The 23,997-nt window shown below is 30.7% G+C and overlaps 2 protein-coding genes across 2 annotated transcripts; one reads left to right on the plus strand and one right to left on the minus strand.

Moving 5' to 3' along the window:
- Positions 1 to 9,142: 9,142 nt before the first annotated feature.
- Positions 9,143 to 12,780, minus strand: LOC100780711 (IAA-amino acid hydrolase ILR1-like 4). Its single transcript, XM_003531989.5, has 5 exons — positions 12,354 to 12,780; positions 10,946 to 11,071; positions 10,540 to 10,854; positions 10,266 to 10,394; positions 9,143 to 9,711 (listed from the first exon to the last, which is right to left on the minus strand). The coding sequence occupies exons 1-5, from the start codon at positions 12,732 to 12,734 to the stop codon at positions 9,331 to 9,333; spliced, it is 1,332 nt and encodes a 443-aa protein (XP_003532037.1). The 5' UTR covers positions 12,735 to 12,780; the 3' UTR covers positions 9,143 to 9,330.
- A 6,545-nt stretch (positions 12,781 to 19,325) lies between these two features.
- Positions 19,326 to 20,548, plus strand: LOC100781063 (peroxidase 31). Its single transcript, XM_003530614.4, has one exon. It carries the CDS (start codon positions 19,485 to 19,487, stop codon positions 20,475 to 20,477), a length of 993 nt encoding a protein of 330 aa, XP_003530662.1. The 5' UTR covers positions 19,326 to 19,484; the 3' UTR covers positions 20,478 to 20,548.
- The last annotated feature ends 3,449 nt before the right edge of the window (positions 20,549 to 23,997 follow it).

Consider the following 23,997-nt stretch of genomic DNA (forward strand, 5'->3'; position numbering starts at 1 on the left):
ATTTAAGGATCCTATTTTTTTTTTCAATCCTCCACACTTAATTTTTTTTTTTAGTTTGTGAATTTTAAAAATTATTTTTTTAGTCTCTCTCATGAGTGTGAGTCAAATAAAAAATAATATGTCGACAATTTATGTCAATTTTTGGTTGCCAAAATTTGATTTTTATTTTTTTAATTTTAAAATATAATTTCCAGCAGTCAAAAACTGGCAGAATAGTTTTTAATATATATATTTTTCAAAACCTAGCAAAAAATCATATGTTAACATTTAGAGTTAAAAACCAAATGCCAGCAACTAAAATTATCACAAATTATCAATCTGTTATTCTTTGTTTAATACACACTCGTGAGAAAGATTAAAATTAAAGAGTAATTTTTAAATTTAAAGTACTAAAAAAATTCTATTTGGGGACTAAAAAAATAGGATCTCTAATTTGAGGAGCTAAAACAGTAATTACGTCTTTGTTATTTTAAAAATAATCATTGGGTTAATTAAGTCTTAACTTCCTCAAATATTTCAGATTTTAATTTTTAGTCCCTCAATTTTTGTGACTAGTTTTAGTTCTCCATTACTTTTTTTTGTCCGCATTTTTTATTTCTCTAAAGAATTATTCATTTTTAGTCTCTCATTTATTTTTATTGCTATAACTCATCAATGTTTTTGTCCCTTTTTAATATCTCGTTTATTTTATATTTGAGACTAATTTTGAGCATTAAAATAAACGAGAACTAAAAATGGACAAAAAAATTTAAAGGTACTAAAAATGTTATGAAAAATTAATAGAGGATTAAAAGTTATCAAATTTTTTTGTGGGACTAAAAAATAGAATCTAAAAATGTTGAGAGAATAAAAATTTAATTAGCCTATTATTTTTATTTTTTGTTTCTGTCATATTGTATTTTCATGACAACGAGTGAGATTAATTAATGAATCGAAAGAGTAATTTAATCAAATATTTAATTTATCTAAAACTAAACATTTTCTATTAACTCTATTTAATCTTTCTACAAAACTTTACAGAAAAAATATTTCAAGAATTTAAATAAATATATTAATAATATAATTTTTTATATTATCACTTAATAAAGAATTATCGTATAATTAAGTATTAATAAATTTTATAATAATTACTTTCAAAATTAATCCATCTTAGATGACTAAGCATGGCAAACAAGGCGGGTTGAGGTTGGTTTTCCTTTTCCCCGTCCTCAACCTCCTGAAAAGTGAGGCGAGTTCGAGTTTAAGATGGATCAGGAAAATTTAATTCAATTTTTTAAAATTTAATTTAATTATACATTTTAAATAGATCATTTAATAAATTATTAATTATTTTGAAAGCCAAATATACATAAAAATTAATAAATAACAAATATCTTAAATATTAACAAATCATTTTTTAATTTGTTTATATTTATCAATTTGTTTATATAGTATAAACAAATTATAATTTAAAATATTAAATTAAAAAAATATAATTTGTATAGTATATTACCTGAACATGAGAGCACAAATACATTTTTATTTATGAGTTCACATGCTATACTAATATATATTTGTTAATTGGGATAGATACACATCTGGGTAAAAGTAGGTGTTTTAGAGTAAACATAGATAATCAAAGCTTGTTAGACAAGATTTTCATCAACGAGTCAAAACATGAAAAGGACTGACAAGTAAATATTCGTTTACAAGTACAAATTATGTGAGATGAGTTTACCAGTTTTAGCTATGTTATAGCTATGTTATATGACTTTAAATAGTATATATTTTAATTAAGTTTTATTAGTTTATTGTATTTTTTTTGGTTATTTATTGTAAAAAAATAAATTTAATCTAAATTACTTTAAATTAGATTAGTTCAGACTAATTTAATGAATTAAATAATAAACTAATATTAGATAATGAAATATAAAATCTAATCAATAACAAAAGACTTGAATAATTCTTATTGTCTAATAACGATAATAAGATTTCAACTTAAGATTTATTTAAATTCCTCACTAGTAAGTCATTAAGTCGACTCTACTGAATGTAAAGCCTTAAACATTTGCACGAAGTCATAACTAATGCAAACTACATAAAAAAAGAATAAAGTTATTGGACGATGTTTTTCTCTCAAATCAATTTAGGACCTCTTTGTTTAAGTTCTTTTAAGTAACTTACAATACAAATTCTTAAAAAAAAAAAAAAGAAATGTTTTCCTGAAGCTTTTAACTTTTCTGTTTTGAAAATTTCCCATAATTGTTATTAATCACTTTTCAAATATACTTATAACTAAAAAAAACATTAATTTTTTTTTTATATCTTAAAACCACCCTCAATTCAATCCATGAGGCAGGTACAAACTAATTAAGATTTGGTATGGCAGCTTCTCCTTACTAGTGAAAGACACATGGCCTTTTAAAACCAACGAGCATGGATGCATGGATTCCACAGAAAGACATATGTACAAAAACTCAAATTATCGAATGGCCTTACATACAGACCATAGATAAGGGGGATACATAACTTCTCTGCTTTGAAATGGCCAAGAATCTATTTGGAGATCGGGTGTCAGAACTGCTCTATTTCCTCATTCACCATCCTTGCGGTCCATTCACAAATGGCTAGGTGGCCATGCCCCGAATTTGGGGGGAGTCACAACATTAATTGTAACCATAGTCATCATAAAGATTTTTAAAACTTTTAGAAATAGGTTAAGTATTTAAATGACATATAATCATTTGATATAAATTATTAATGGGTTAAAGTTAACATTAAATCGTTTGTCTACTATTCAAGTTTGATTGTTGTTGAAAATGATTTCACTTTACATGTCTCCTGAAATTCTCTGATTTAGTTGAGATCTATTTTTTTTCTAATGAATCAGATGATTAAAAAAATACTTTAAGTGTGATACAATGCTTTATCACCGATAAAAAATTATTTAGTCACGTTAAATGATGCAGTGTAATATATTTATTTTTTAAGAATGTGCATTATAATATTTGAAATTCCTATTATTTAGCCATATTAACAAACCATGGATAAAATGGTGAGAAACTTTGTCACGCTTTTTGTCGTGGCTAATTATGTATTGAATTTTTTTAATATAAAAATAGTAAGGGTGAAAAAAAAAAACCGATACCTAATCCAAACCTAACAAATCCGGTTGAAAATCTATTAATTGGATGGGTGGGGTCGGTTTGCAAGTTGAGCCGTCTAAAAAAAAAAAAAAAAAGTATGCATGAGTTGGGTGGTTCAGTTTTTTACCTTTGTTATCCTCAAAAATCGAATGCAACGGACCATGTTAAGGCAATTTCTTCTTGCACCTCTGGTTTTGCTTCCTATACCCCATTCTTTAGTGTAACTTAATAACCATGGTAAGCTATTTATTAGGGGTGATCAGTGGGCAAGTTCGGGTATGGAAAGTCCAAACAGCAACAAACCATAATACTTGTAAAGTAGACCAGTTTCCACCCAACTGGGCCATATGGTTGGGCAGGTTTCATGTGGATTGAAATGGATATGGACCTAAATTTCTTGATCTTGTCATCTCACCTCAACATCACTACATTGAAGGGTGATGCTAGGTGCACCTAGCATTTTACATAAAAAGATGTTACTATCCCTGGCTAATTTTTAAAGCATTTGTGCACCCAGACAGTGCTTCACTTTCTTGCGCTTTTGTTGTTGTTCTTCTTCTTCATCCAACACTTCCTTCCCTTTCCCTATGGCGTTGTTGTTCTTCTTTGTTTGCGGTGTTTGTTGCGCTACCGTGTTCCAGGGCATTGCGGAGTTGCAGTGACATGCATTGAGGAGCTTCTTGTAAGGACCTGCGCCACTGTCCACCATCGAGGTAAGCGCCATTTTCGTTTCTTCTACTTTTGCGCTGGTGTAGTTAGGTAGATCCACTAGGGATTAAGTTGATCCGCTAGGGTGTTAGTTGATCCGCATTGGATCAAGTTGATCCGCAAGATGCTTACGGATCAAGTTGATCCGTATGACCCAATTTAATTTAAAAAATGATAAACAGGTTTAAATTGATGAAATATGATTTTTATTAGGGTTTAGGGTTAGTTTTGATGATTTTAGGCTGAAGTAGAATATGAATGAATAATGAAATAAGTTTCATATGATGTTGTAATTTTGTGATGTTGATATTACTTTGAAATTTGATTATGTTACATTTGACTATTGGCATTGTTTGGTTTGTGTTGTACTGTTTGGTTTGTTTGATCATGAACATATTGATATTGGTTTGAAATTTGTTTAGTTTGTAATAGTTTTGACTTTACTGGAGAACCTCAATAAATCAATTTAGGGAAAGGAATGTTTTGATGGTTTATCCCAAAGTTGCAGTCTACCTTAACCTTTTTTAATTGAGAAATCTTCCATTTGATTCACTTTTTGAACACATCTGTTGGTGTTTGTACACAGTCTTAGCCTTGCATTTATCTTGTAATGTGGTTAAAAAGGAGATTATTGATATGAACTAACAGAATTCTCCTTTCCAATTATGGCTTTAACCCAATTCTTCTTTGGCTCGCATACTTTAGTTAACTTCCATAGGCCCCATCAGCATCCCTCATTCTTTAGGTGTGCATTAATGTAAAAAAATGCTTCCATTTTCCTACCAATCTTCAAATAAAAACAAATGTTGATGACTCCCTCTTGAAATCCAAAGTTCCTTACAAGGTTTAAGTATTCTCATGGGGACTAAGATACTAATACTAGATACGATTAAAATTAATGATAAGTTAAAATTTTAGCAGTTTGGCTCTAGCTTGGAAGCTGGTGCCCATTTGTTTCAGTAGTATTATACAACCACTTCTATATCTAGACAAGGCTATATTTGGCTTTGGCATGTTGGTGAATCCTCTCAACTTAGAGAATTAAAAGCTACAAAACACAACATATCTAAACTGTTTTTACCATCCTATAGACAAAAAACCCAAAGAAAAGCCCAACAATTCTCATAGGAAATATACACAAAGTTACTCCTCCTTAAAAAATAAGATACACAAAGTACTTGGTTTCACCATTGACTTGGTCATATCAGCAATAAGTGTCTTTTCAGCTTTAGTCAATCGCCCAGCATATGGATCTCCAACTAATGACTTGGTCAATTCATGATTATGAATGTCACACATCAACTTCACCATCCAACCTTATCCTCCAACCACTGGTTTGCCATGAAACTTGAAGGGACACCCACATTTTCTAGTCTCAGTATTTCTTCTAACAAATTCTTTTTTCCTACACCTATACTCGTCACTCCTTTCACAACCAATTAACACAAACGAAGTCCTTCCTCTACTACTAGTGTTTGTGTCAAACCTTATAATGGCCACCACAAATCTGTTTTCATGAGCAACAGATCGAGTCCACTGCAAAATATTGTCTCGGCTATCAAACACCTACAGTGCAATCCAGACAATTTTAGTTTTCTACAAAACATTCATTTTATTAAATCACTCATAATAATGAACATTATTACCTGAGAAGTATTGAACACATCCGAACAATCAACTTGTGGTTCATTCACACTACATTTTTATTCATTTAGATCATCCATATCAACTTCTTCAGACATTATAGTGTCATACATCCATTGATCTTCGTCCATCTTAACAACAAATCATAAATTTCAATATAGACATACAACACCTAACCACAATATACATATAATACAAAACATTACATAATAACTCATGATTAGTAACCACACTATACATATAATACAACCTAATCTTTTAGTGTTAGTCACAATGACTCATGATTAGTAAAATACAAAAACCCTAAATCAACACGTATAAACAATTAAATTATTATTTAAAATGACAATACAATTAAGGTAATAACTAAAAAAAAATTTAAACTTAAGTAAATGTTACAAATTCAAAATCCGTATAAGCTTACGGATCAACTTGATCCGTATAAGCATAATATCAACATACACATCAAATTAATCCGTAACTTCCTTACGGATCAACTTGATCCGTACCATTCACGAACCACCCCTCCCGCACACCCACCAACAATGCTTACCTCTTTTGCCGCCGATGTCGAACCAACCACCGCAACACTGCACGCTGGCCCCTTCACCTTCACCGAAGCTCAGCTATCGCAACAAAAACTCACACCGAAGACTAAAACGTGTGAAAAAAATGATTCGCAACGACAACCACTGTGCACAAACCTTTTTAAAGAAGATAAACCAAGGGGTATTTCTGGAATTTTTAAAAAATGTTGGGTGCACTAGCAATAATGTTGGGCGCACCTAGCATCAGCTTACATTGAACTATAGATTCAATTAAAAAAAAATCAAGTTCAGAATGCCAAGGCAAATTGTATTTGGTAGAATGCATGGGGTTAAGAAAGGTACCTAAGATATGAGAGAAGGAGTGGGAGCATACACGAAATCACGAGGAACAAAGACAAATGCAAACAATCAGAGAGAAAGGCTAGAGGAGAGAAGGCATGAGCAGCGAGTTTTTTTTTGGAGCAAGTAAGTTGCTTATTAGGCTGAGCAATGAGTCACATCTTCGTATGGGATGTAGGGCCACAACATAATTTTAAGGAAGCTACTATATACACTCCCCCTTTATACCAATTCACTCCCCGATCACTACAATTTGACGTTTTTTTTTTCATTTTTGTTCCTGTAATTTTTTTCTTCATTTTAATCATTACAAAATGTGTTTGTTTTATTTTTTATCCTTAAAGTGCTTTATATAATGCTTTGAACAGTAAAAAAATACTTTGAACAATGAAAAAGCATTATATAAAGTACTTTAAGGACGAAAAATAAGACAAACACATTTTTTAAGGACTAAAATGAAAAAAAAAATTGTAAGAACGAAAATGAAAAAATGTTAAATTACAGGGATCAAAAATATATTTAAACCTAAAAAAATATCGTTAAATATGAATAAATGTTATTAATAAGTTCTCGCGTCAATTTATCAAAAGTTGTGTGTAGCTAACGTCACTAAAACCTTTAAAGATATGAACTATACATAACATTTGATAAAATGTCTCGAAAATATATTAATAATATTTATTCATATTTGACAATATTTTTAAAATATTGCCAAAAACTTTTAACAACATTTTTACTAAATGTTAGACTTGTTAAAGATCACATGTGTGTTAGTTGTATTATAGTGAGTCTTTTTTTTTCCTACAGAGTATTATAATGAGTTTTTTTTTATATACAAGTTATAGTGTGAATTTGATAACCTAGGATTTATGAATTAAATTCAATGTACAGTCCCATCTGTATTTGCAAAAAAAAAAAAATTGTTTATAATTTTTTGTTGTGCCAAGAAAATGAACCTGATATGTTTCAAAATTTGGTTCAATGTTCAAGTCATTCATGCACAACAAATTGTTTGTTGTTTATTTTTTAAAGCTTAAATATATTTTTCATCAATGTAATTTAGTATATTTTTAATTTTTTTTATAATTTTTTTCATGTTAGTCCTTGTAAAATATATTTATTTTGTTTTTCGTTTTAAGACACTTTAGATAATGCTTTGAATAGTGACAAAGTATTATCTAAAGTGTTTTAAGGACGAAAAATAAAATAAACATATTTTACAGGGACTAAAACAATTTTTTTTGTAAGGAAAAAAATGAAAATAATGTTAAATTATAGGAATAAAAAAGGTATTTAAGTTTATTTTAATAACTTTTATGTGATAATATTGCACAAACTTTTTTGTTTTTTTAACATTTACAATAATCTCTCTTATATGAGGACCCATGATGTAATGTTTTTCAAATGATTAAAAAGTTAGTGTAGGGATTAGTGGTTGTTTGGAGGTGCAACCACATTGGACCCATGACTAAAGGGGCAAAAAAAAAATCTGAGAAGGAAAAGAAATAGTTCCGTTTGCAATAATTTAATTTTGTCAATTTTTTTTCTCCAAAAGTCCTCAATTCTTAATTTTAAGTTATCCAAGCGTTAAAGTTAACAAAGTTTTAATCTCATTTAAAAAAGAAGTATATTCATATGCAATATTTTGTATTTGTATGTTTGTTTAGTAGAGAACATATTTTGCAATATTAAAATATACCATTTTAATAAAATTACATGTGTATTTTCTATGAAACATATGTTTATATTTTATAATAAACTGTCTCTTAAATTTAAATTTACTTTTTTTAGTCATCCAATTTTGAAAGAAAACTCCTTTTAGTTTCTCCTTGTTAATTTTTTGCAATTCTGATGTATAATTTGTGATGATTTTTATCATAAGGATTGAAAAAAGTTTTTTTTTTTTAAATTAAGGAAAAAAAACAAACTTAAATCCTATTTAGGCTGATGGTGAGTGTATGTATATATAAATGATCCCTATCTATTGTTTGGTACTGTGATGAATCAAGCATGCCCGGCATGGTAAAGGGACCAGCATAAGCACTAGCACCGTCCTATTACTGTTTTCTATGAACTCGTTTCATTGTTTCACACTTTCACCCGTTGTATACCTAAAGGACATTAGTTAGCACAAATGTCCTCTGTTGTTTGGGTGCATTTGAACAAAAATTTGTGCACTTGCATTTCTCGTACCATCAAAACTTTATCAGGTAGCTATTATTAATTGCGATATTTATAATCTGAGGAATCTGGTTTATGGTGACGTATTTAACAGTTTCCCCAGTTGATACCGATGGAAACAAGGGTTACTATTAACACGTTTGGAGCGACTTATTGGGACCATACGACATCAAAATCATGTCAAACCACCCAAAGGTACATCACTGCGAAGTAAACAGGCACGGTATAAGATAGGTAACCTCAGTAACCTGTATTGGATTTATGATAAGAGTTTAATTTTTATTAACTCTGAGAAATCGTAGTAAGTGTGACTTTTAAAATAATTTTTATAAAATCAACATATTTATCGTATATAATAATTTGTAATTAATAATCTGTAATTATATAATAATCAAAAGAAAATGCATAGACTATTTATTCTAATAATGAAAGTTTTTAATTTCTATGAATTAATTTTATGATTTCTGTCAAAGGCTTTGTTTTTTTAAAAAAAAATTATTTAAATTCAGCCAATTACGTTTCAGCATTTGTTTTCATATAGTATCCATGCAATTAAACTCTGCACTATATGACAGTACAAGATTCAACATCTACAGATGGTCCCCAATAAAGATTTGATATCGAATGATCCAATGAAACCAACAATACTATGGGGGGGTGCACGAGGGGGAGAGTATTTGTGATAGCACCTTGGTCAAGCAAATTCAATATGCATCTAAAAAAATATCTTCCCTGACAGCTTCTTAGGCCAAAGAATTTGTTGAATTACAAGTGGTGGATGTGTATTACAAAGGGTATGAATTTGTTGAATATGAATGGTATGAAAGAGCAAATGCTGCATGCAATGCAGCCCCAATGGGAAGCACATCTTCGTCAATGAAAAAGTAAGGACTATGAGCAGGATGTATGGATCCACTCTTCTCGTTTCGTGTGCCCACAAGAACAAATGACCCGGGTACCTTTTCCAAGTAAAATGCAAAATCTTCACTCCCTGTGAAGAGGGGTGCTAATTCTATGTTATCTTCTCCAACAATCTTGCTAGACACTTGCCGTGCTAGTTGGTATATTCTCACATCATTTGTGGTTGGAGGGATTGTGGGATGTTCATTGCCACAGAACTCAACCTCTCCAGAGCACCTATGTACTTCTGCCTGCCCTTTAATAACCTGCTCAAAAGAAGTTACAAACAAATGAAAATCCACTTAGAGCAATCTCTTTCTATTTTTAATTTTTGCTTCATAGTGAGCTCATATCTAGAGGGCAAGCTTAGGAAGAAAGTTTTTTTTTTTTTTTTTTAATCAGCAAAGCTTTGGAAGAAAGTAAGGTGCATAGGTGGCCCCTTTAAGATTGTGTATTTGGGTTAGGATTTGTAAAATTGATTTTGATTAAGATTGAATTTGAAGTAATATGATTTATGTTTAGATGTTTTTATTCTACAAACCAGTTAGTAGGAAACTCAATATAAAGTTTTTGATCCTATGTAAAATCTACCAAAAGTTGTTTCACTTCAGATTCAATTTTGAATCCAAAATCAACTTTTGAACGTAAAATCAATCATGTGAAATTGTGAATTTTGCATCTAAAATCATGTTAACCAGTAATTTAACATGCTTTTGAATAACTAAATGTGAATCTAACCACACGCACTTGATGAGTTCATATTCAATTCAACAGCTCAATAAAACAATATGGACTGGTCAAAACCAGACAAGACATTTACCTCTTCTATCCTTTTCCTCAGTCCATAGAAGCTCTTTTTACTGAATGCTCTATAGGTACCTCCAAATGTAGCTGAATCAGGGATTATGTCATGAGCAGACCCTGCATTGATCATGGCCACAGAAAGCACCTGCCAAATTAAGATATTTGTATAAAGTTTTGAAGAACTAACAAACCACAAACAGAACCAGTCATACATACTAATTAATGTGCCAAAAGTTTCATCTTGCAATGTTTTCTTTTTTTTACTATTGAATTTGAGAATTTGACTCCACCTGAGAATCTAAAGGATCAGCCTCCCTTGAAACAATGTTCTGCAAGCTGATCACTGATGTTGAAGCAGCCAAAACTGGATCAAAACAATGCTGGGGAACTCCTGCTAACCCCCCTTTTCCTTTGATCTTTGCTTCGAAGCTTCCACACCCGGCTAAAAATTCTCCTGGCCGTGATGCAACGACACCTGTCGGATACTCTGCTCCCAAGTGCAACCCAAGAATAGCACCAACATCTTCAAGCACCTGTTCTTGGATCATGTCTTTTGCACCTGTGCCTCTTTCCTCAGCTGGTTGAAATATTAGAACAACAGTAGTCTGCAATGTGTGAAGGAAAAAAGTTTTCAAAGGAAGAAAAGTATATGATATACCCTAAATTCCTTATGCTAATTTTTCAATTCCACTTTACCTGTAACATGTCTTTCATTTCTTGCAGTATCTTTGCAGCCCCAAGTAGCATGGCAACATGTGCATCGTGTGCACAAGCATGCATTTTTCCATCTACTTTGCTCTTATGATCCCAATCAACCATTTCCTGTTGGCAGGAACATATGTCAATCTAACCATCAGTTACTGGCCAAATTTGTCCTCGGAGATTAGAGCATTGATAAAAAAAAAAAATGTTATGCCCCCATTCTCTGCTTAGTAAAAATGTAGAAAGTATTGCAATGGGATTATACAAATATCAAATGATCGAATTCTTTTATCTCATTTAATCTCATATGGGCTTGCATTATAAATAAATAAGATTAGAAATCTGAGCAAAACAAGAGTACTGTGGGAGGAGTAAGAGGATGATCTTAAGAAAAGGTAAAAAAAAAAATCAAAAAGTAAAAAGTCCTGTAGAAGTTGTGAAAGGAAATTATTAACTGGTTTCGTACCCTTTAGAGCATTGATGGGGTAAGGTGAGAATTTCAGTACAGATCTTAAATTCAAATTATGGCTACATCTTTCCAATACAAAAACAGTACTCCAAGTTGTACTTAGCAGACTTCAATAATAATTATCTTGCCACACTTTCCTTTTTCCACTTCACTAAACGATTCTCAATTACATGACCAAAAACCCCTTTCAAAATTAGTACATGAGCCTTTCTGTTTCCTGTTTTATGTTAGAACGGTAAAATCAACCCGCTGCATGTACTCCTCCGATTCAAACACACCCCAATACCCAACTTAATAGGATTATAAACACAATCAAACATCACAATAAATTGTTTTTTGAGATATAAGCTTGGTCCAGTAGTTGGGAAAGAATGAAGGGAGAAAGGAGAAGGAGAGGGAGAGGGAGAGGGAGAGGGAGAGGATTCGAATCCTCTCAACTGAGATTTCTAACAAAACTAACAAACTATCGATTCCCCGACAAATAAAAAATATAAAAACTTATTTTCCCTTTCTTTTACAATTTCTCTCCACCCAGAAGAAATAACTAGTTTTTTAGGATCCTTTTTTCACCAAAAGAAAAACATAATCACTAGCCAAAACCAGCCAGAGCTTCATACCCACAAACAGGACCATGCAGACATACTAACGATGTCCAACACATGTGTCCTTGTGGCATCAAAGGAGACACTAGCTTGGAACAAAGAACCAAGTAAGAAACAGAACAAAGACCTTCACAAAAAAAAGTAACATAACACAAGACCGTGTGGGAGATAAAAGGTTGGGCCAGTAGGGTGAGTGGTTGGAAAAGGGTGAAGAAAGAAAGAAGGAGAAAGGGTTCGAATATCCCAACTCTAGTATAACTAACAAACTAACATTTGCCGTAAAAAAAACAAAAAAACACAAGACCGTTAGGTTTGTAAAATTGTGACACACCTGAATTGGCAAGGCATCCATGTCTGCTCTAAGAGCAACAAAAGGAGGAGACCCATAACCAATTTTGGCCACCACACCAGTCCCAGCCACAGGCCACTTGTATTCAACACCCAACAAGTCAAGCTCACGCCTTATGACAGCACTTGTTCTGAACTCTTCATATGCAAGTTCTGGGTGCTCGTGGATTTCCCTCCTTATTCTCTTCATCCATTTCACCGTGCTGGGACTATTAGCTAGCTCCAGAATCTGCTGCTTCAGAGAGGAAGAACTTTGATTCGAGAATTCATTGCTTGAAGGAGTTTGAAATGAGAAAGAGAAGCAGGTGTTGGGTAGGAACAGGAACAAGAGTAGGAGAATAAGTCTTAGGTGATGATGCTCCATGTGGCTAAGTGGTAGATATGAAATGAAGGTGAAAAAATGAAAAAATGTTTTGTTATTTATATATATATATATATATATATATGAAAAATGTTTGATGCTTGACTAGACTAGTAGTAGATTTTATTATATGCCACGTTAGAGAAAAAACCGACCATGCTTCTCAGCATTGGTTGGCACATCAATATTCAATACTGTTGCTTTATTCTGGTAAAAGGTTATCGGATTGTGTTAGTGATTTCGTGTCCTTACTGAAGTGTATGTGTGCATTTTTTTTATGCCAAACTTTTTCTAAGTTGGGAAAGAATAAATTTAGTCTGTTTTCAACTAACTAGTTTAGTGATTTCATTCAAAATTGAGGTTAGCAATTAACAATTGGGTTGGTTGGAATTCACGAGGACTAAATTAAAGTTTATCTTAAAATAATTATAGTGGTATTAATTATGTTCAATTATGTTCAATTATACGTGTACTCTTATTTCTATTGGTGATTGGAGTTATGGAGTACAAGGGTACATTAATTGGGCTTAAATGTTTAATTCATATAGAATTAAGTAATTAGAGTTTTTCTTCTCTAGGGGAACTTTAAGATTTTCTCAAAGATTTGATTTTTTAACCAAATTGAATAATATTTAAAATTGTTTGTCTCTCCAAGAATTCCCTTTCTCATATATATATATATATATATATATGAATGAATATTGTTCTTATGTGGGTAAAGTATCTATTACACTACCAGCGGTATTAGATTCAATTTTTTAAGTAATGTTTCAAGTTCTAATTTTATGAAAAAAAGAAAAGTGAATCGAAGGGGAGATTTTACTAAAATTGATCACTTAAAGATTTTTGGTAAATATTAGTTATTAATAAATCTAATAGATACTCCGTATTAATAATATTATAATAAAAAATATCTAATATAATTCATATTTATACTTCTCATTTTTGTTTTTAGTGTACATGCCTCTTATATACAAACAATTTATAAAAGGTTTATTTGGTAAGACTTTTGAATTTGATCAATTTGTAACTTACTTTAACTAACATAAGTTTGTATGGTACAACTTATTTTTCACAAATTACTTTATGTAGCTTATTTTCGTATAAGTTATACGAAATAATTTATGAAAAATAAGTTAACATAAGTTTTTTCTCAATTTTATTCTCACTAATTTATTTGAAATTTATTTTTATCTTTTTATTTAATTTATTTGTTATTATATACATGATACATCTTGTCTATCAAAATATAATTACATCAACATTTTTTTGTTATATGGGCCAAATGTGAGAAATATTGCTCATTCTTTTTTATTTTTATTTGGTATAATTGCAACACCAATTTCTTTTATGAAATTAACTTAATCTTCTTATCTCTTTTGTTTCACGGTTATGTTATTATAAATCTCTACAAGGAGAAGATTTATAGTAACATAAATGTGAAATAAAGGAAAGAAAAAGAGCTAACTAGTAGAAAGGAGTTGGTGTTCTGTTGGATCAAATGAAAACAAAAATAAGTGAAGTTAAAATTTTCACATGTGGCCCATGTGACTAGTGAAAATAATGGCATGGTTGTGGAAGCAACAAATGAAGTGAGTTGATGGACAATGTTTGGAGCATTCGAACATATTATTTGAGCCTTCGAACATTATTCCCGCATGTCATCTACAAGAAAGTGATAATAAAGTTAGAGTTTGAAAACAAGAGAGCTAGAGAGAGAGAGAGAGAAAGAATAATACCTCATGAAAGAGTGAAGTGCATCTAATTAATTAGGCTAGGGATTAAACACATTAATAAAGAACACACACATTTATAAAAAATGAAAATAAAAGATTTATAAATCAAAAATAAATTATTTATAAATAGGAAGCGTAAATTAAAATTATATTTATACAAGAGGAAGATCAATGTCATTGAGGGGTACGTTGGTTTGATTTTCCTTTTCTTGTTCGTAATAAGGTTGCATAACCATGTATTCGCTATTTTGAATATTTGTTCTTGGCATACTTTCTGATCAATTGTATAAGGTGAGAAATGATTCAGTTTAGTATATTTTTACACTTCTAGAAATTAATGCTTCTGGGATAAAAAAAAGAAGAAGAAGAAGAAGTAGAGAAAGATTTGTCTTGTTCATTGGTCTGAGTAGAAGCCGTGTTGCTCTTGATTCCATAGTAATATATATTTTCTAATAGAGATTATAGAAAATTAAGTAAATCTGTTAGAAAGTTAGTTTGTGATAATATGTTAAATAAGAGTCTTTATTGTGTCATTTTGATGGCTTTCGACCAATTCAATATGTTTCCGCATGAATATCAATATGCCTTTTATCTCTCTTATCAATTTAATTTTCATTCCTTTAATTAATTCATGGATTCGTAACATTTTTCTTTCTTTCTTTTTCTATCAAACAACTAAAAAATTATTTTATTTTCTACTATTTTTTCTTTCGTCTTAAATCAAACTTAGTTGTTTTAAATAAAGGTAGATATGAAAAAGTATCTTGCTAACTCCCATCAAACTTAATTAGAAGCTAGTTTTGTTTTTTGTTCTCCGAGAATCTTTCATCTGAGAGCATTGCCGTTGTAATTCATATATTTATAGTTATAGTTCAAAGGATTGTGAGTGCGAGGCTAGAGAAGTCTAGTTTAACAAAAGACACTAGATATAATTTAATTTGTTGAGTTCAATAAAAGATATTAGATATAATTTAATTGGTTGAGTAAAATATATAAGTGTTATAGTTTTTTTATCATATTTGTTTTTTACAGATAAAACAAAACATCCATGTTGTGCTACCTGATCCATAGGATATATAAGTGTTTTATTTTTTCTCTCTTTCTTTTTATGAGGCCCACCGAAATGTGTTAGTGTTTATTTAACATCAAAGAAATGTGTTAGTGTTAACTTGATGAATTTGTTGAGTATATACTCTTCGAGTATCTCTTGTATATTTTTTTAGGTTTTTTTTAATTATAAATTTTACCTTCAAATTTTTATTATTTTTTAAAATTTATATTAAAGTTTTATTTTTACAAATTTTATGGTTTAACTTTTAATATATCTCAAATTTTATCATTTAAATTTTTTATTTTTATAAAATCATGTTAGTTACAAAATAATTTATAAAGTTATTATTTTAGATTTTTTATATTAATCATAATTACAATTCATGTCAAAAGTTAAAATTATTTATCTTTCGTCAACGGTGTTAAATTACACAAAAATTAAATATTAAATATTTAGATGATAAAATTTATGAAAATAAAACTTAAATAATAAAAATTGAGTAATAAAGTTTATATTAAGTTTTTTATACCACTTTTTAGTTTTTATATATATATATATATATAGAGAGAGAGAGAGAGAGAGAGAGAGAGAGAGAGAGAGATGAGCTAGAAACTTTACAGGACCCAACTATGCCGTCTATGCATGTGCTTGGTACGGAAAAAAGAAACACGTGTTTCTTAATTTCTCACATAAAATTAGATATATTCAGTTGCCTAAGTAGACTAATCTTGATGGCGCTGCCCATCAGAATAGAAAGAGATGAAAATGAAATTTTATATATAGTATGATATTGCTTACTAAAAATATATATAATATGATATAGTAAGGTCATCTGGAAGGGGAGATTCTTCTCTCCCTATTTTTTATTAATAAGAACAGTTTCCAACAGAACTATGCGTTGCAGAAAAAAAAAAAAACTTTGGGACTTGTTAAGTAAGCACCAGGTACTTAACATTAACATGCTACTGGGACCCAGTAAATAACTTTTAATAATAAATAATGCTTATAAATAAAAAAAAAGTGAATATAAAATATGTTTATGAGATAATAAATAATTGACCTGTGATGATAGGGGCCATTTTTAAAATATACAAAAACAAGTTAAATGGTACTTTTTAAAAATATCCAAATGTATCTATGATCTATCAACGTTGAAAATGCCATAAGACCTAATACAAAAACACAGGAAATGACAGAATAAACTTCAGATGATGTTAATTGTTAAACGTCCATATTATTTTGAGATGGATTGAACTGAAAGGAGGCGAGAGATAAAGAAAAGAAAAGAAAATATAATATGTAATGTGATAAAAAAAAATTGAAGAGAACCAGAGAAAACAATATTGTAAGAAAGTGAGACCTAGGAGTATTATTACTCAAACTTCTTGCACTATATAGACTTATATTATTCAAGCAATATTGTTATAATATATTTTATAACATGTTTTATATTTTTATCATATTAATTATTTTATCTCATACTTTTTTTTTATTAATTCCCTCTTCAATATATAAAGTTTTGTATAAAGAAACTATACAAACGCTAATGTCTCATCAATTTATATGATTATAATGCATCATAGCAGTGTTGGGCTCCAGTCTTGATGTGATTATTGCTCTTTCAACTATCCCGCGTTTATCACGTGGATATGCTTTGCTAATAGAAGTGTGTTGAATCACGTACGTTCAGTGTCCACGTTTGACAACAAATTTACGTCTAAATCTCTTAAACAACGTTGAATTAAACGGGAGTTGCGTCAGGCTGATGCATATTCACGATCGAGTGACACTCAACCAAACACTCCAGAGCGTGACGTGTTTCCCTAATAGTAATGAAAAAATATTTTTTTACCACCAAAGTTAACAACTTCATAGAGAGGGTGAGAGAGAAAGTGATTGAAGAAAGAAAAAAGAATTCGAAGATAGAAAAATATAAGTATAATAAATGATATGATTTGATAAAAAGAGAAAAATAATAAAAAAGAAATTATCAATTAGATTGATGCTTAAAAATTGTGAGTCTCAAAAAATCATTACTCATTAGTAATACATAAATGAAAAATGATTTTTTGACAAAATGTATAATAAGATATAGTTAATGTGATAGAGAAAAAAATAGTATTGTATGAAATTGTTAATTATAAGAATAATATAACTCCATGTACCCAAAAAAAAAAAAATTATATACAAGTCTTGATAATATTAGTCTTGGGTACTCTTTAGCTGCGGTTGTTAATTACTCGTGAAAGAACTGAAGCAGACTTAAACGTAAGTGGATAATTAATTGACCTTGTTGCTTACTGAAGTAGTTCACTAATTCAACGTCTTAACTTGGACCTCTCCATTTTACAAAGATATGGTATAGCTTGGCCTTTTTTTTTTTTTTTTTTTCTCTCTGCAAGTCCATATATACTTAAGTATATTAGTATTGTAAATTGTAGTAGCACCATATTCAATGCTAGCTGTGGCTCCGAAAATAATTTATTTCCTTGATGCTGCTTAACCAAATAATTTATCCGAAGTTTTGGTGACTCTTACACTTCGTTTGTTTTGGATTATGGATGGATGGATTGAAGAGGGAAAAACAAAGTAAAAACAATTGAGGAGGGAAGGAGAAGTTAAAAAAAAATAAAATTAATTCCTTATGGTGGCAGGGGCTAGAGGAAATGTATCCTGCATGTGGGTGGGTCTCATTTTATATTTTTGTTCACTTTCTACGTAATCAAATAAACTATAATATGGCATATACACGTACATGACATCAAAATATCGAACACCACTACTAAATATAGTTTCCCTAGTGCATCCGCACACTATGCTTGGACAATGACCACAGAAACCACCTGCAACAAATATGCTCTTTGTAGTTTGTATATAGTTTTGCAGAAATTTTAAATTAAAAGAATTGAACTTTTAAATAAGGGTGTTGCTAGGTGCACTTAGCATTTAAGATGAAATGACAAAAATATCCTAAATCCGTAAACCTTTTAAGTTGATCCGTAAAAGGCTTACGGATCAACTTGATCCGTATGCTTAATATCAACATACGGATCAACTTGATCTGTATCAATTTTACGGATCAACTTGATCTATATGATTTACAGATCACTCTCACGCACACCTATCATAAATGCAAAAAAAAATGCAGGGGCAGTTTTGGTATTTTAAAAAAATGCTGGGTACACCTAGTAACACCCTTAAATAAATGTTCACGGATACCGATCCAGCCCAAATTTAATTGGGTTGGTTGAATTTGAGCCCTGAAACCCAAACCCATTTACACATGCTTTGGCTTGGACCTAATTTCTCCCGTGACCAAACTGGTAATTAAGTGATGCATTAATTAGCATGCATTTATATCCTATACTACAATAGCCTAATTAGCACCCCTAACTTGTTCAATGGTTTCTTATCTAAATGCTGGTGCAGATTTCATAAAATGTTTATAATTAATTATTTAATTTAATTTAATTTAAAACTAATTCATAAAACTAGTTTATTATTAATTACTATCAACGGCGGGTTATTCATTAGCAATATTCAATCTGCCCCTAACTTGTTCAATCATTTCTTAGATTGAATAATAAACTAACATAACCGAGTCTATATATAACGAAGGGTTATTCATTAGCAATATTCAATCTGCACCTCAAAATCTAACTCTCCCAAAAGCACAATCATACAAGTTTCACTAAAAATAACCATCACCTCCCTCTGAATTCTCCCTTCCACAATTTACCCACCAATGCTCCATTTACTCCAATTCCATCCCTTCAAATTCCACCAAATCCCCCACATTTCATAAATCAGAAACCATCCTCATAAGCTTCAACTATTCAATATAAGTTCTTCAACTTTTTTTTTCTTAAGAAAAAAAAAAAGTCCAGTACATGCAAAATTAGCATTCTTATTATTTTTTCCAACCTTAAGACCAAAACTTAACCCTAATTAACAACCATAACCATCATGACTTATACAAACCCTACCATGTTCCCCCTCTTCCTCTCCCTATCCTTCTTTCCCTTGATCCAAGCCCAGCTCACCACCAACTACTACCAAAAAACCTGTCCCAAATTCTACGACATCGTCCGAAAAGCCGTCACCGACAAGCAGCTCTCGACGCCGACCACCGCCGGCGCCACGCTCCGCCTCTTCTTCCACGACTGCATGGTTGGCGGCTGCGACGCCTCCGTCCTCGTCACCTCCGACTCCTTCAACAAGGCGGAGCGTGACGCAGCCGTCAACCTCCCCCTCTCGGGGGACGGGTTCGACGCAGTGGCACGTGCCAAGGGGGCACTCGAGCTCGAGTGCCCTGGCATTGCCTCCTGCGCCGACACCCTCGCAGCGGCCGCACACAACCTCGTTATTGCGGCCGGCGGCCCCGCCTTCGAGCTCCGCCTCGGCCGAAAAGACTCCCTGGAGTCCAAAGCCACAGACCCCGAAAACCAATTCCCCTTACCAACCATGTCAATGTCGGAAGTCATAAAAATCTTCACATCCAAAGGTTTTTCGGTTCAAGAAATGGTGGCTCTGGTTGGTGCACACACCATAGGGTTATCCCACTGCAACCAATTTTCCCAAAGGCTCTTCAAATTTAACAAGAGTTCCGACATTGACCCTGCGTATAACCCTGAATACGCTGCGGGGTTGAAGAAACTGTGTGAAAATTACACAAAGGACCCTTCCATGTCAGCGTTTAACGATGTGATAACTCCGACGAAGTTTGATAACATGTATTACAAGAACTTGCGGAAAGGGATGGGGTTGTTGGCCACTGATAGCGCCATGTTTGGTGATTCCAGAACGAGGCCCTTCGTTGACACGTACGCGGAGGACGAAAATAAGTTCTTTCAGGATTTCGCACGTGCCATGGAAAAGCTTAGTGTTTTGCATGTTAAGACTGGTACAAAAGGAGAGGTGCGGTCGAGGTGTGACTCTTTCAACACGCTTAGTTATTGAACCAAGGAGAGTGATGGAACAACTATAACATGTAGAAAGAGATATAGATTGTAGGAGAAGAGAAAGTAAGAAGAAAATAACATGCACTAGACTTTCTGAATTAATGAATCTACTTACTACGTTGGAGTATGCTTTTAGCCACGTATATATCGTGGTGATGTAGCTTGTGGATAAAGTTTATATAGTTTTCTCAATCTACTTTGATATATTTACTCCATAAAATAAAAAAAACTTTAGTATATTTAGAATAAAGTTCATAGCTTCCTCATAGACGGAAATCTGAAATCAAATCTTTAATCACATATGATTAAAAAAAAAATAAGATTATCTAACAGCTAGTTAATCACAATACTTTCAATTAAATTCTCGGAAAAACTAAAGACTTCATTTAATGTGTCTAGATTGCAGTTTGTAAAATTGTTTTTCAAAAAAATTAGGGTGTTTTAAACGATTTTAAAAGATTTTTTTATATGAAAAAAATCTTATAATATTCAATTAAGATTTGTAAATGATATAAAAAAGTCTTGTAATATTTAATTTAGGCTTTTAAGAATTTTTAAGAAAGATAATAAAATTCAGTAGTATTCAATTAAGATTTTTTATAACTTTTTTAAAAAATTAATATTTAAAAATATATAAATTTTGATAAATTATTTTTTAAGAAGGTTTTTGATACATTTCATTACACTTTCTAGTATAAAACATTTATCAACAAACAATCTCACCTAAACCCTCACACTTTTGCTAGACCCTTTTTTTTTCTATTAGTTACTAGATTTTCTTTTCTCTCATCACACATATACTTTTTTCTCTTTAATATTCTTCAAGATATGTTTGTCATATATGTTTCTCCTATTCTTTTGGAATAAAAAATGTCAAAAATACTCTCTCCCTCTACATTTTTTTATTTGTTTTCTAAATTAAATTAATGTTTCATATATATTAAGACTAACCATGCTTTCCTTATATTGATTATGCTCACCACTTGCTTGACATAATATTTTCATGATTGTTATCCTTAATTTCATAATTTACATAACTTAGTAACTTTCCTAAAAAATTTCTATTCTCATCATTCCCTTCTAGTATATACTTATTATTGCATCTCATTTACACACATGTCATTGAATTTATCATGAAGTAATTGTAATAATTAAAAAAAATCAGAAAACCAATATATAATTTTAAATCTATTGTTCAAATCTAAAAGTGAGAATGAAAAGATGTTATAGCAAGAAGGATTAGTATATGAATACATAAAGTTAGAATCAATTTAGCTATTAAAAGATAAAACAACTATATCAATTTTACTTTTTTTTTATCCAAACCTCATCATTTTTTATTTTCTTTTCATTATCTCTTGTAATTTTGAATGTATTTTTAAAAATTCACAAAATCTTTTCAAATCTTATAAATCTATAAAGTCATTTCAAATTCTTTAAATTCTTATGATATAAATTCATTAAAATTAAAATTATCATAAAAGTCATGTAAAGAAATATGATAAATCTTAATATTTCTACTTAATCTTTAAAATCTACAAGACTTTTTTATACTAAAATAGTCTTTAAAAATCCTAATCAAATACACCCCCTTAATTTTATAAAATGAATTATATTGAAAAAACATTTAATAAAATTGATTTGCATTTAGAATATTATTTAAGTAAAAAAATGATTTTAGCATAACAAATGTTGTTTTACATAATGTTAATAAAAATCCATTTTAAATGTTATTAATATAGGTACGTAAAAGGTATTAAAAAATATAGGTACGTAAATATTTAAAAATAATAATATTTTTTGGTTTAAGGTTATAAGTATTCCTTCTAAGAAATAAATTTATCTTTTTAATATTAGAGAAACATACTTCGAAAGAGATCAATTCCTTGAATGAAAGATACTACGCCAAGATTAGTAATTAATTCTATCCCGGTCATAGAATTTCTCGGGTTCACTCAATTTTTTTTTTAAGATGTAATCTTTTGAATTTGAAATTATAAAATATAAAATGTTTCGATTTAGTCCATCTATGATGGACTTGTGATGAGTTATTCCACGATTGGACTAGGCTTTAACACACAAAAAACATCCGCAAGCAATTACTTTTTGCACTTCACGAAATACATTCTGCACCTACTTTAATTTTAATTTAGGTTAAATTATTTTGTTGTCCTCTAATTTATTATTTTGGTTTAATTTGGTCTTCTATTTTTTTTTTGGTTTAATTTGATCCTCTAATTTATAAAACTGATTTAATTTGATCCTCTAATTTTTAAAACCAAATTCATTTTTTTGGAAAATGTATATTTTGTAACAATTTAAAATTATTTATTGACGATTTTGAAGTGATTTTAAATCATTACAAAGTATGATTTCTTACAATTTAAACTGAATGACCAAATTGAATCAATTTAAAAAATTAGAGGAACTAAATTGAACCAAAAAAAACTAGAAGACTAAATTGAATTAAAAAATAAATTAAAGGACTAAAAAATTAATTTAACCTTTAATTTTTTTACAAAATCTTTAAACTACCTTGTGACCCACTTCTTGATGTTACGGATTAGGTAATCCACAAGTTAATTTTTACATAGTTTTTGAAATGACATAGAAATTCAAATTTTTGTTACAAATTACCTTATCCGGAGTGTTTTCCACAAATTATAAATATTATGTTTCGAACTACTCTTTCCGGGTTACCTAATCTTGAATTGACAAAAAAAAATCTTGGATTAGGCAATCCTTAATGGTAGAAAATTATCATCTCTTCTATCAAACTTTTGTGCCACCTCTTCCTAGAATCCTCATCTTCTTCACTCCTTTCTCCTTTTACTTTCTCTTTCCTTTTCCTTATCTTTTTCATATTGGCGCTCTTTCTATTTTTGTCACTCTCTATACTCCAAATGTAACATCCCAATTTTTCGTAAATAAAAATAAATAAATAAATATAGAGCAAATAATAGGCTGAGTACCCTAGCTATAAATAGTTATGTTAAGTCAGCTGCCTTCTTTTAGTCTCATTTTCGTTTTTCCCCTTCTCCTCTCAAAACCCTTTCTTTTTCCCGCAGCCCACCAAACCAGTCTCAGAAAAACGACGATCTCGAACCCGTTCACCGTTGGATCGTCGTGAAATTTGAGTATCATGTTCGCAACCCAATTCCGAACATTCTCACCGTTGGGAATTTCAAAATCATATCTGAGCCTAGAGGAAAACCCTTCGCATTGTAACATTTTAATTTCCCGCAGAAACCCAAAAACTGTCTCGGTAAAACTACGATCCTGATTTCGTTAGCCGTTGGATTTCCATGAAATTCGGATATGTTGTTCGAAATTCAATTCCGCACGCTTTCACCGTTGGGATTTGCGAAATAATATTCGTGGAGGGAGAAAAAGGAATCGCATGAAGACAGAATAAGTGGAGGTTTCAATCTCTTCTCCGTCTCTTTGACGTTTGGGAATTCTATCGAGGAATAATTGAAAGAATTTCAGGGAACCGCTAGAGATGTTGCTATCACTTG

Source organism: Glycine max, chromosome 8, assembly GCF_000004515.6.
Source record: "Glycine max cultivar Williams 82 chromosome 8, Glycine_max_v4.0, whole genome shotgun sequence".
In the NCBI taxonomy this organism is placed as follows: domain Eukaryota; kingdom Viridiplantae; phylum Streptophyta; class Magnoliopsida; order Fabales; family Fabaceae; genus Glycine; species Glycine max.